General features: G+C 44.7%; 1 protein-coding gene across 1 annotated transcript in view; it reads left to right on the top strand.

Annotated features, from left to right (window-relative positions):
• Positions 1-1493: 1493 nt before the first annotated feature.
• LOC142008336 (sodium channel protein type 5 subunit alpha-like) overlaps positions 1494-12374 on the top strand; it is a 116477-nt gene continuing 105596 nt past the window's right edge. Inside the window, exons 1-3 of the mRNA XM_074985516.1 lie at positions 1494-1736; positions 9474-9592; positions 11349-11465. Coding sequence (XP_074841617.1) covers positions 1494-1736; positions 9474-9592; positions 11349-11465 — 479 coding nt within the window. The remainder of the gene's footprint in view (positions 1737-9473; positions 9593-11348; positions 11466-12374) is intronic.

The following is a 12374-nucleotide window of genomic DNA, read 5'->3' as shown; positions in this document are numbered from 1 at the left end:
ATTATAGCAGGTTTCATTTTAATTTCAGGACAGTTCTACAAGACGCACTGATTTCAAGGTAACATATAGGTAATAGAAAATTGCGAAGATGTATTGGCCCAAATTCTGGAAAATGTTGAAGGATGCGTTTTCCAGAATAGGGGTGTACTGAAGTATGTATTTAAGTTTTTATTTTTCCTAAACTGGTATCAAAAGCATAACACTCACCCCCTCACACGCACACATGAAAAGCACTATATAAACTACTGAATAAATTTTACTTCCCTTAATACCTTTTTTCTCCATTTTTAGTATTGTGACTCAATGTGCGCAGTCTTGTCTTTCAAGCCTAATATTATAGGCAACAGTGTTAGACTATAACTCAGTCAAAATTCAAAGATGTTAAAAAGAAGAAATGGGAATTTAAAAATGACCACAAGTACTATTCTTCATTGCACCCCATGCTTTCTTCAACAAAACAGTCTGGCAACACCAGAAAATCTTGGAGGATATTGCCACCTTCCACTTAATAGTTGTAAGGCAAGTGGCAAGGCTTGACTACTGCTCATTTTGCTACAATACATTTGTTTGATTCTTTATTTCTGTGTAATTTTTCCCATATTGTTTTGATCCTCAATAAAACACTACAGCAAGATTTGAAAAAAGTGATGAGCAGGTAAGAACTACAAAGGGCGCATTCCATAGTCTATGTAGACTGAAGGATGCTACTACTACTAGTAATAAATAATGTGTAAATGTGAACAATAACATTTCAATTCACTTGGTACTTTTCCATGCTAAGGTCATTGTAAACTCTTAGGTGTTATGTATTTAATATTTGAGAAGCGTCCATATACTTTTGGATTATTTGTATAAAGCATCTTTTTTTAACCTCTTACTCCTCATGGAAGCAGAAATTATGAGTTTCAAGATGCCAGTGCCCTTAATCCTGACAGAGAGCTCTTTCCAGTGCTTAACAGTAATAACTGTGAACAACGTGCTTGACTGTCAACAAGAAAAGTAAACTCCTGGGCTGGAAGGTCATATTCAAGGCCTCTTGCGTATAGTGAAAGAGTAAAGAAGGAGAAAAAAATATGAGAACCACATGGATGTGGTTGATCACCCCTAAAACTCTAGAAAATAATTCTGTCAAAGAGCTTTTCAGAAGTACCCATCACTCACAACTCCATCTAAAGTCTATGGAAAATCATGCACTAAAACTATAAAATCTATGTAGACCCTAACATTTAAATGTACTCTAAATGTGAACTCTATATGCATCTCATTTAAGAAGTAATGCAAGTTTCAGATAACGGTTTGTGTAATGTTTGTTTTGTTCTGTTTACCTAGGAGACTGACAGCTACAAAAGCAGGTACAGTTATAAGCCAACTGCAAAACCAGCTATGGTTGGTTGTATCTGACAGGTTTTTGGTAGTCACTTACGTGAATATGTCTTATTAGCTGTTTCCACTGCTAGGGCTACAATCTCTGACAGGAGGAAAAGGATGAAAAGATGGCTGACTGCTCACTACCATGTTCTAACAATTTCCGCAAGTTCACATGTGAATCCTTGGCTGCTATTGAGAAGCGAATTGCTGCCAAGAAGGAATATACAGCTCAGCAGCCTGAAGAGAAACCTCGGCCCCAGCTTGACTTGCAGACTTTCAAAAAGCTGCCTGCTCTCTATGGAAACCCTCCTCAGGAGCTCATTGGGGAACCATTGGAGGATCTTGACCCTTACTATAGTGATCATAAGGTTAGAGCCATGAGGAGAGTTTGTTGGTTTAACATTACTTCATTAAGATGTTCAGAGAAGACATGCTTATGATGAGGAATAGGATTTTCATGCCTCCTTGACCAGTTATGAGTAGAGATCCTTTTCTAATTGAGGGGTCAGAAAGATGAATTTGTCAGTGATTCCTTTGAATGATATATCACACTAGTTTTATTAAATCAAGTTATAATAAAATAGGTACCTAATATACTCTGAGAAATAAGAGATAATGTAATAAACCCTGAATTTTATAGTCTATTAATCAAACAGAATGAAACACATCAGCCTGAGGCTTATTCATTATTTACCTTCCATGCAAGCCCTCCAAATAGGGTTCAAATAGGACTTTAGTGATATATGTTAGCTCTCTCTAAAAATGGAATTTCAGTCACAATGAATATAACATGGGACACAATATAAAAATCTGTTACTACATAATGGCAGAAAAGTGAGTTATTGTTTTACCTGAAGTATTTTCCAAACTACTAGACCTATGTGTTGGCTGGCCAAAGCCACTACATGCAGCTTCTCTCTGAAGGCTACTAATAATTAGAACTATTTGACACAGTTTGTTTTTTTATGTTACAAATTTTAATAAGGAAATGCAACATATAAATATATTTTTACAGGACCATCAATTTTTCAACAAATTTTTCTGTAGTCTATATTTTAGCCTTTGAAATATACATGAAATATTGAGCTTTGAACCTGTGTCTCCCAGAACTTGGCTAATGCTAGAACCACCAAGCTACTGGGGTGGGTTTTTCTAAGCATTTACTGTTGCAGTTGTTACATTTTGTATGAATAATTAAATATTCATTATCACAGAGACTTGATCCTAGGTCTCCTATATTCCCAGTTGAGTGCCAAAAGAGCTGAGCAATAGAATCAGTCTCTCTCTGGTCCAAAGTACATCATTTATTCAAAGAGGAAAGAGTTCCAACTAGAGAAATTGAGAAAGGAAAAGAAAGCTACTGAATGTATATCCTAATTGTTAGGAGAAAACATTCCCAATTGAAATTTCAGCAAAACTATCCCTTTTGTGGGAAAAGTTTCAGGTTTGACAAATTAGTATTTTTTTATGAAAAACCATTATTGAAAATTTCTGGACCAGTTGTAACATCAGTATTAGTGAATTCTGCGAAAGTAGTTCATCAAAGACCCTAATTCTGCAATGCTTAGAGACATATGTGAATTGACTCTTCCATGGGTTGTCCCATTTATATTCGTGGTAATACTGGCATGAGTAAAATGATTTATGTCCACATTTTTTTTTTTTTTAGGATCAGGGCTGAAAAAGGGAGTTTCAAACTGAGAACTTCCAAATGATCTATTAATAGACTAATTTCTTTTTTGGACAAAGGGTTGTATAATATGTTCTTCGAGTGGTCCCCGTGGGTGCTCCACAGTAGGTGTCGGGCTCGCCCCGGCACCGCAGATCGGAAATTTCCAGCAGTCTCCGTCAGGTTGCGCATGCGCTGATGCGCGTCGGTCCTTCGCACGCTTACGGTCACGTGCGCGATCCAGTCCCCGCCAGTTCCTTCTCAACCGCCAACGGCTGCAGACGGAATCCACTCCGGCTCCAGCACCTGAGACAGATAAACTCTGTTTTACTTATTGTTAATAGTTATAAGTTGTTGCTTAGTTATTATAGTAGTTTATGTTAGAGTGTATATAGTTTAAAAAGGAAAAGAGAGCAAGAAAAAGGATGGAGGCGGGCTCCTCGGGTGGGTCTGCTATCTGAAAGCCTCGAAAGTTATCTGTTAACTGTTATCTGCTACTGGACTGATGAACTGCTAAGTGCCCTGTTAGCACTTAAAGACTTTAAAGTTCAAACAATGTCCTCGCCGGGTTTTAAGAAATGTGAATCATGCCAGGAGGCCATGCCTGCCTCAGATGGGCATAGCAAATGTATTCGGTGCCTTGGAGAAGCCCATGTCCCCCAGAAATGCCCTCATTGCTCTAAGCTTACAGCTAGAGCGCGAAAGGACAGGGAAATGAGGCTAAAAATGTTTCTGTTCGACAAGGCCCTCCAGCCTGGGACATCGGAGAAACCTCATAAGGAGGGCTCTTCGGGCTCGCACAAGAGGAAGGCGGCTTCTCTGACCTCCTCTGTGCAGAAGAAGAAAAAGCTTTCACCATCTCGATCCCTGCCAGTTACTTCTACGAGCGGGACCAGCGGAGCACAGGGCCCAGGTCCACTGGCCTCTCATAGCGGGAAGGCCGTGGCACATGTGCCCGTGCAGGGGCCTCCAGCTGTTAAGGAGGCAGCACCGAGGGCTCTGCAGGCACTGGAAATGGTGGCACCGGCTTCCACGGCACCGAGTCTTGCGGCATCGATGGCACCAGAGCGAGGGCACCCGGCACGGGGCCCATCGGTGCCGGAGGAGACTACCTGCGCGGCACCGAGGGCAGCGGCACCGAGCGCGGCACCGGGGGCAGTGGAACTGAGTGCGGCACTGACTATGGTGCTGAGCTCCCCGGCGCCGATGGGAACACCTGCGGCACCTGAACGGGGGAAAGCAAAGACCAAGACCCAGCACCGCAGTCCTTCCCCGGAGATCATTGCGCTGCCGTTATCACCTCGCTGTCCCCCAGAGAGTCATCGGGCAGCAACTCCAACAGCCTGTCGCAGACTTCCATCTCCATTCCTTCAGCCACCATTCCCCGGGCTTAGACACTTTTCACCAGCCTCCAGCAGGGATCCCTATGAAGACTATCACAGAGGATCCCCGCCTTTGTCAGTGTCATCTCGACGGTCACGTCCTTCTACACGCCACGTCTACACTTTCAGGTCATGGTCCAGGTCCCCATCACCGGACCCTTGCCCCTGTTGTTATGGCTGCCCTTACCACATGGGACATTGGCACAGGGGATCTGGATCTTGGGGTAGATCCCCGTCAACGCCTCGTCAACATCGCAGCACACAGTCTCACCCTGGGGGAACATCACAATTTTCCCAGTCAGAGAGTGGTTCAAAGGACCTGGAACCCCATCTGGAAACCTCAAAAGAACAAACGTGAACAGAGTCAGGAACCTGAGGACTTAGAGGAAATGTATCATAGCGATGCCTCCTCATCCTCCCCAGATTAAGCAGTTGTTCCTGGAGATATCTCTCCCCCAGATGACCTAAAACAGTTTCAAGAGTTGTCCAAAAGGGTGGCTCAATCACAGGACATTCAAGTGGCAGAGGTGCAGGAGAAACACCATAAGCTCCTCAAAAATCTCAGACCCCCGCTTCATCCAAGATCACCATCCCATTAGATGAAGTGATTATGGAGTCAGCCACCAACATATGGCAGACTCCGGCCTCCATCCCTCCTACAAACAAGAGGGTGGATAAGAAGTATTTTGTCCCTGCCAAGGTCATGGAATTTCTCAGTCACCCACAGCCGAATTCACTAGTGGTTGAATCCTCGCAGCACAGAGCCAAAACGTCCCAATATAGGTCAGGGGGATCAGACAAGGACACAAAGAAATTAGACCTACTCGGCAGAAAGGTTTACTCATCATCTGCCTTACTGCTGCGAATGGCGAATTACGCCGCTCACTTGTCGAACCATACTTTCGACAGTTATTCGAGACTCACCTCCCTCATGGATTTTCTTCCAGAGGACAAGAAGCCGGTCCTCAAAGCGATCATCCAGGAGGGCTACACAGCTTCACGAGCAGGAGTTCAGATTGCCTTAGACGTAGCGGACACAGCGGCTCGTTCCACAGCCACTGCGGTAGTAATGCGTAGGGAGTCGTGGCTCCAGACGTCCAGGATTCCCAGGGATCTGCAAGTAAAAATCGCAGCTCTTCCCTTTGATAGGCAGAAGTTATTTGCGGACTCAACTGACTCGGTCCTACACTCCAGCAAGGACTCGAGAGCTACACTTAGGACCCTGGGTATATACACCCTGCCGTACAGGAGGAAGAAGTTTTACCCTCAACAAAGGCGTTACACTTATCAACCACAGTGTACTCAATATCAACGGGGGGTATGACCAGGGCGCCAGCAACAGCAGCAGTACAGGGCCCCTAGATGTTGGCCCCAACAGGGCTGCGCCCCCTCCAGGCAAACCATGAGACAGCAGGTTTGACGGGTACGTCGGGGACTGCAAAACCAAGACCATCTCTCAGTGCCAATCTCAACACGTTTCACCATCGGCTCAAACTGTTCTACTCTCAATGGCAAAGCATCACCACAGACTGATGGGTATTGGAGATTATAGCCACGGGGTACACAATTCCTTTTCAATCATTGCCACCACCGAACCCTCCCACCAGGCCCTTTTTTCAAGGATCCCTCTCACCACACAAAATTAAAACAGCAAGTAGACCACCTCATGTTCATAGGGGTGGTGGAGAGAGTACTGGAGCAATTCCAGGGGAAAGGCTTGTACTCCCGGTACTTCCTGACGGAGAAGAAGACAGGAGGTTGGAGGCCAATCCTGGATTTACGGGCCCTCAATCGGTATTTGCGCAAGCAGCGTTTCAAAATAACTACAATTGCTTCCATAATCACGGCACTGGACGATGGAGACTGTTTTGCAGCCCTCGACTTATAGGACGTGTATTTTCATATAGCAGTTCATCCGGCGCACAGACATTTTCTCCGATTCACAGTAGGCAGAGAACATTTCCAATACAGAGTTCTTCCATTCGGTCTCTCTTCAGCACCCAGAGTTTTTACCAAATCCCTGGCGGTAGTATCAGCGTATCTACACAGACAAGGTGTCTTCATTTTTCCATACCTAGACGACTGCCTGCTGAAAGGAACCTCCAAAGCAGAGGTCTTACGAATGATACACATCACCACAAAAACATTTGCCTCGCTGGGCCTCATCATCAACCTCTCGAAGTCAAAGACCGAGCCCAAGCAAAATATAGAATTTATAGGGGCGCGAATAGACTCTGCTACATCAAGGGTATACCTGCCCGATGCCCGTTTTCGCACCATCAAATCCCTGGTACAAGTAATAACGTACAGCCCCGCTGTCCCAATCCTAACATGTCTACAGCTGTTGGGGCACATGGCGACCACCACGTTTGTGGTACAAAACGCCAGACTGCATATGCGAGGCCTGCAGCATTGGTTGGTGAGCGTTTACAGACCAATAGCCCATACCGTTCACAGGATAGTATCACCCACAATGGAGGTGCAAAGGTCACTGGCAAGGTGGGCAGATCGCAAGAACCTACTAGTAGAGGTGCCTTTCCACCAACCGCAAATTACCGTTTTTCTCACAACAGATGCATCCTATATGGGATGGGGAGTGCACATTGGCAACAAAGTCACTCAAGGGTTATGGTCCCCCGTGGAAAAGACACTGCATATAAACATACTAGAGCTCAGAGCAGTGTTCAATGCGTGCAGGCGTTTTCGAAATTACCTGCACGGAAAAGTAGTCGGGATAAATACCGACAACACCTCCACCATGTTTTATATAAACTGACAAGGAGGGGCCAGATCTCGTGCGCTCTGTGCGGAGGCTGTCCAGTTGTGGAACTGGTGCATTGCCAACAATGTAACCCTAAAAGCCTCATACTTACCGGGTGTCCACAACGTAAAGGCGGACCAACTCAGCAGACACTTTGCACTCATGTACGAGTGGCAGATCCGTTCCGACCTGCTCCGATGAGTGTTTCACAAATGGGGGTTTCCCCAAATCGATTTGTTTGCCACTCACAACAACAAGAAATGTCCCCAGTATTGCTCCAGAGCAGGCATAGGGCAAGGATCCTTGGGGGACGCCTTCACGATTCCATGGAAGGGCCCTCTACTCTATGCGTTCCCTCCCACAACACTCATACACAAGGTTTTGGAGAAAGCCAAAAGGGAGAGAGCACACATGATGCTCATAGTCCCAACCTGGGACCGACAGCAATGGTTCCCGCTGCTTCTGCGCATGGCATGCCTCTGGCCGTTTCCCCTACCGGCAGTACCGGACCTTCTAACGCAGGCACGGGGGTCAATAGTGCATCCACATCCGCAGGGACTCCGCCTACAGGCGTGGTTAATCCATGGCTCAGTGCCTTAGAGAGCACATGTTCGGAGGGAGTGAAGCAAGTCCTGGAGTGCAGTCGGAGGACCTCCACCAGAAGGACGTATGAACACAAGTGGACATGATTTACCTCCTGGTGCTCTTCCAAGCAGTTAGCACCTCTGGACGCCCCTATAACTGTAATTCTGGACTACTTGTTGGAGCTCAAACGAGAGGGACTCTCTCTATCCTCGCTAAAGGTCCATCTCGCGGCTATATCAGCCTTTCGACACAAAGAGGAAGGGCCAACCATATTCGCCCATCCTGTTGTCACGTGGTTCCTAAACGGGTTAGCAAACCTGTATCCCCCTCGGAAACTGCTACCGCCATCATGGAGTTTGGACTTGGTCCTCCACACACTGTCGGACCGCCATTTGAACCATTGGCCACGGTTCCCCTGCGGTTACTTACCATGAAGACAACCTTCCTTCTTGTGATTACGTCAGCCCGTTGGGTGAGCGAGCTTGCAGCAATAATGGCCACACTGCCCTGCACAGTGTTCTCAAAGGAAGCGGTGGTCTTACGATTACACCCAGCCTTCATTCCAAAGGTCTCTTCAGAGTTCCACATTAACGAACCGATAGTATTACCCTCGTTTTGTCCTAAGCCTCACAACTCCAGCAAGGAGGCATGGCTGCACTTATTAGATGTGAGAAGGGCGTTGGCCTTTTACACAGATAGGACTAAGCTTTTTCGGAAAACGGACAGACTCCTGGTGTCCCTCGCACCCAGGTCGAAAGGGGAAGGCCTATCTTCACAAAGGATTTCAAACCACATCGTATCCTGCATAAGACTGTGCTATGAGCTTCGCAAGACTCCTCTGCCAGTTCCACCCAGGGCTCACTCCACTAGAGCAATGGCAGCGTCGACGGCCTTCTTCAAGGGAATCGCACTGAGAGACATCTGCAGAGCGGCGACTTGGTCATCCTACGACACCTTTGCCAAGCACTATGCCATGCACTGGGTGTTTGATGAGGATACACACCTGTCGACAGCAGTCCTTTCAAGGGCAAGCTGCACATAAATTGGGTACCCACCTCCTTTTTTGGGGTCACTGCTGGGTAGTCACGTAGTGTGGAGCACCCACGGGGACCACTCGAAGAAGAAAGAGAAGTTACTCACCTGTGTAGTAACGATGGTTCTTCGAGATGTGTCCCCGTGGGTGCTCCACTATCCACCTGTTCCTCCCCACTTCAGAGCTCTGTTTCGTGTTTTTCAGAGGCATCTGGAGTGGTTGATCAGGAACTGGCGGGGACTGGATCGTGCACATGACCGTAAGCGCGCGAAGGACCGACGCACATCGGCACATGCGCGACCCGATGGAGACTGCTGGAAATTTCCGATCTGCGGCGCCAGGGCAAGCCCGACACCTACTGTGGAGCACCCACGGGGACACATCTCGAAGAACCATCGTTACTACACAGGTGAGTAACTTCTCTTTCTCCATACTACACAGTATTGTATATTCATGTTGAAAATTATGTCGTATACATATATAGCAACTTGAAAGTAATAGACAAGAATTACAAAAAAGGTGTTTTAGGTTTAAACAAAATGCAAGTCCTGAAGTCAGACTTTTACCTATGGTCTGCAGCTCTGGACACAAATATAAACCATTTATATCCTCAATTCGATTTCTGTAAAAGTTTAATTTATTTAATATCATATCTCATGTTTTCTTTCTTTAAAGACATTTATGGTACTGAACAAACGAAAAACAATCTTCCGATTTACTGCCACACGTGCCTTATGTATATTTAGCCCTTTTCATCCAATCAGAAGAGCAGTGATTAAAATTTTGGTACACAAATATCCTTTCAGTTGGCTTTACTCATTCAGGTTTTTTTTGATAGTGGATACAAGATAATATGGGTGTTATACTGTAGTTGTTCTAGTTTAGAACATATGCTGTCTCTAGCTTTTTCTAGCAGTAGTGATACGTGTGTTCCAGATATCTTGTGGATAATAATAATTTCTAAAGTAATTCAAAATTATTAGTATATGAAATTGGAAATTACAGGGATATAACTGTACAGAGGATGGACAGCCTTGGAAACCATGTGGCAGATGGCTCAATTCTGATCTCACTTGTATCTGTGAAAGGTAGAAGTAATGTCATTAAAGTCAATGGGCTTGGTTCACTAGAATGTTTCACCAATTTCATTCTGGGAAGTTACTCCGGAATGCCATAATGTTACTCAGGCCCAAGAAAGGGCTTGGTTCTGCCACTGTATGGATCCAAGTGTTTCACCAATCACATGGAGCCCTGCAAGGGTATTATGAGCACCCTGAGAAGTGTGTTCTTTTATCCAAAGCCCACCCTAAACTTGCAGCTAATTGACATAGAGAAAATTGAGGAGGGGAGATCTTCTGTACACACTTCTGCTTCCTGGATTGCATGTTCACAGAGAATGTGGTGTCCTTCCTCTTAGCTTATCTGTACTTTCCTCCAGAGGTGGGTGAACATGGATCACATCTGCTATTTGGAGACTGCAGCTGCCTAGCTTTTTGCTCCAGTTGGAAGTGGAGATCTACACTTGTGATGTTACTGAACTGTGCTCAGCACTTTTGTTGATCCCATATGTGTGGTAGTACAAACCCCTGCCACCACTTTCTTTGGGATTTTGGATGAGTTACTTCATCTCTGTTTCTTCATCTATAGAAAGGGCATAACAGAATACTGGCCTCAGAGCTGGCTGATGAATTCACTTGTATTGTATTAGTGTCCCAGGGTACAATCCCGTTGCAGTACACATACAAAGGCATTGTTCCCACCCTATAGAGCTTATAGTATAAGATGGAGATTCCGCAAATGTGAGCAACATATTGTATGAGGGAAATGCAGGGGAGAAGGAGAGTAGTGGCAAGCAGTGAGATATTTTCCACACATACCATTTTGAACAAGCTGTTTTTGTGTGGTGAGGGATACTCTTATGGCTAAGGTATGAACCTGGGACATTGACAAGTGGGTTCAGTTCCTACTGTCACAACTATGGGCAAGTCAATGGGCAAATCACTTAGACCCAGTTCCACAAAGCTACTTAGGCTCCTAACTTCGCTTGAAATCTAAATACTTTTGTGGATCTGGGGCCATTCTCTCTTTGCGCATCAGTTTTTAATTTGTAAAATGAGAGTAAAAATGCATCACTTTCCCCGCTTTTTGCCACTCTTAGCCATTGAGACCATGAGCCCTTTGAGATATTTACCAGGGCATGGAGGTCTTGGGGATCCAGCCAAGGCTGCAAATTGTAGTATGTGTGTGCAAGGGGGCCATGTCACAAGTTTGTATTGGTAGGGACTATCTCTTGTTACATAATATGTGCGATGCCTCATCCAATGAAGTTCCAGTCTTAGTACCTTAAATGTTACTGTTTCATAAATAATGTTCCTAATAGTATGTTATGAGGTGATATTAATTAAAATGAATAATATTAAAATAAAATTGTTAAGCATGTCATAGAATTTGAAGTCAGATAGTAAATCCACAACTGTTAAGACACTTCCTGTACTAGTCATGTTGTTTTATTACTCTACAAAGTTCTTTGCCTTAATTCCTGTTATTTACATTGTTCACTATGTTTATTATGTGCACTATTTTAATCAATTGTGGCTTCATTGCTGTATATGAGGCTCCTGAGAAGTCTAACACATCTTCACCTTCTTTATGGATCAAATATGTCGAGTGAGTATTGCAGTAGGAATTTGTTTTTTTTATAATTCTATAGTTCTAATTAATTGGCCTAATCTTGTAGTCCTCATGCAAGGTAACATTATATTGGGGGTCGGTAGGAATTTTGAGTATTCTGGAACTTCAGAATTATTGCTTAATGGCTAGAGGGCCATCACCTATTTTCATTCACTCATTGAAGTCACTCTGGATTTATAGTCTGGTAAGTGAAAGAAGAATATGAGAAGTAAAGTATAAGTTGAACCTCTCTAATCTGGCACTCTCTCATCTCACAACATCCATAATCCATCATGATTTTAGTTAGCTGGATGAACAACAAGAAGTCTTGTGGCACCTTATAGACTAACAGATATTTTGGCGCATAAGCTTTTGTGGGCAAAGACCTGCTTCATCAGATGCATGAGTTGGGGGGGGGTTCAGATGGCTATTTAAAGAGTGGGGTCCCAGTAAGAGCGAGGGCCAGAGCTGACAAAGTTTATTAAGCAAGGTGGAAATGGCCCAGTATCAACAGCACTTATCAAAAGAGGAAAAAAGAAGTCAGATCAGACAGGGGGATGTGAGCGTTTGTCAGAGTCTAATGGGGAGATATTAGCACCCAGAGCAGAGAAACTGCCTTTGTAAACTGCGAGCCACTCCCAGTCTCTGTTTAATCCATGGTTAATGGAGTCAAATTTGCAAATAAATTGCAGCTCACAGATTTTTCTCTCCATTAATCTCTGAGCTCCAATTTATTTGCAAATTTGACTCCATTAACCATGGATTAAACAGAGACTGGGAGTGGCTCGCAGTTTACAAAGGCAGTTTCTCTGCTCTGGGTGCTAATATCTCCCTATTAGACTCTGACTAAGGCTCACATCCCCCTGTCTGATCTGACTTGTTTTTTCCTCTTTTGATAAGTACTGT

This window comes from Carettochelys insculpta, chromosome 2 (assembly GCF_033958435.1).
Source record: "Carettochelys insculpta isolate YL-2023 chromosome 2, ASM3395843v1, whole genome shotgun sequence".
NCBI classification, from domain to species: Eukaryota; Metazoa; Chordata; order Testudines; family Carettochelyidae; genus Carettochelys; species Carettochelys insculpta.
Note: the sequence above shows the minus strand (reverse complement) of the source record. Positions and strands in the feature narration are given on the sequence as shown.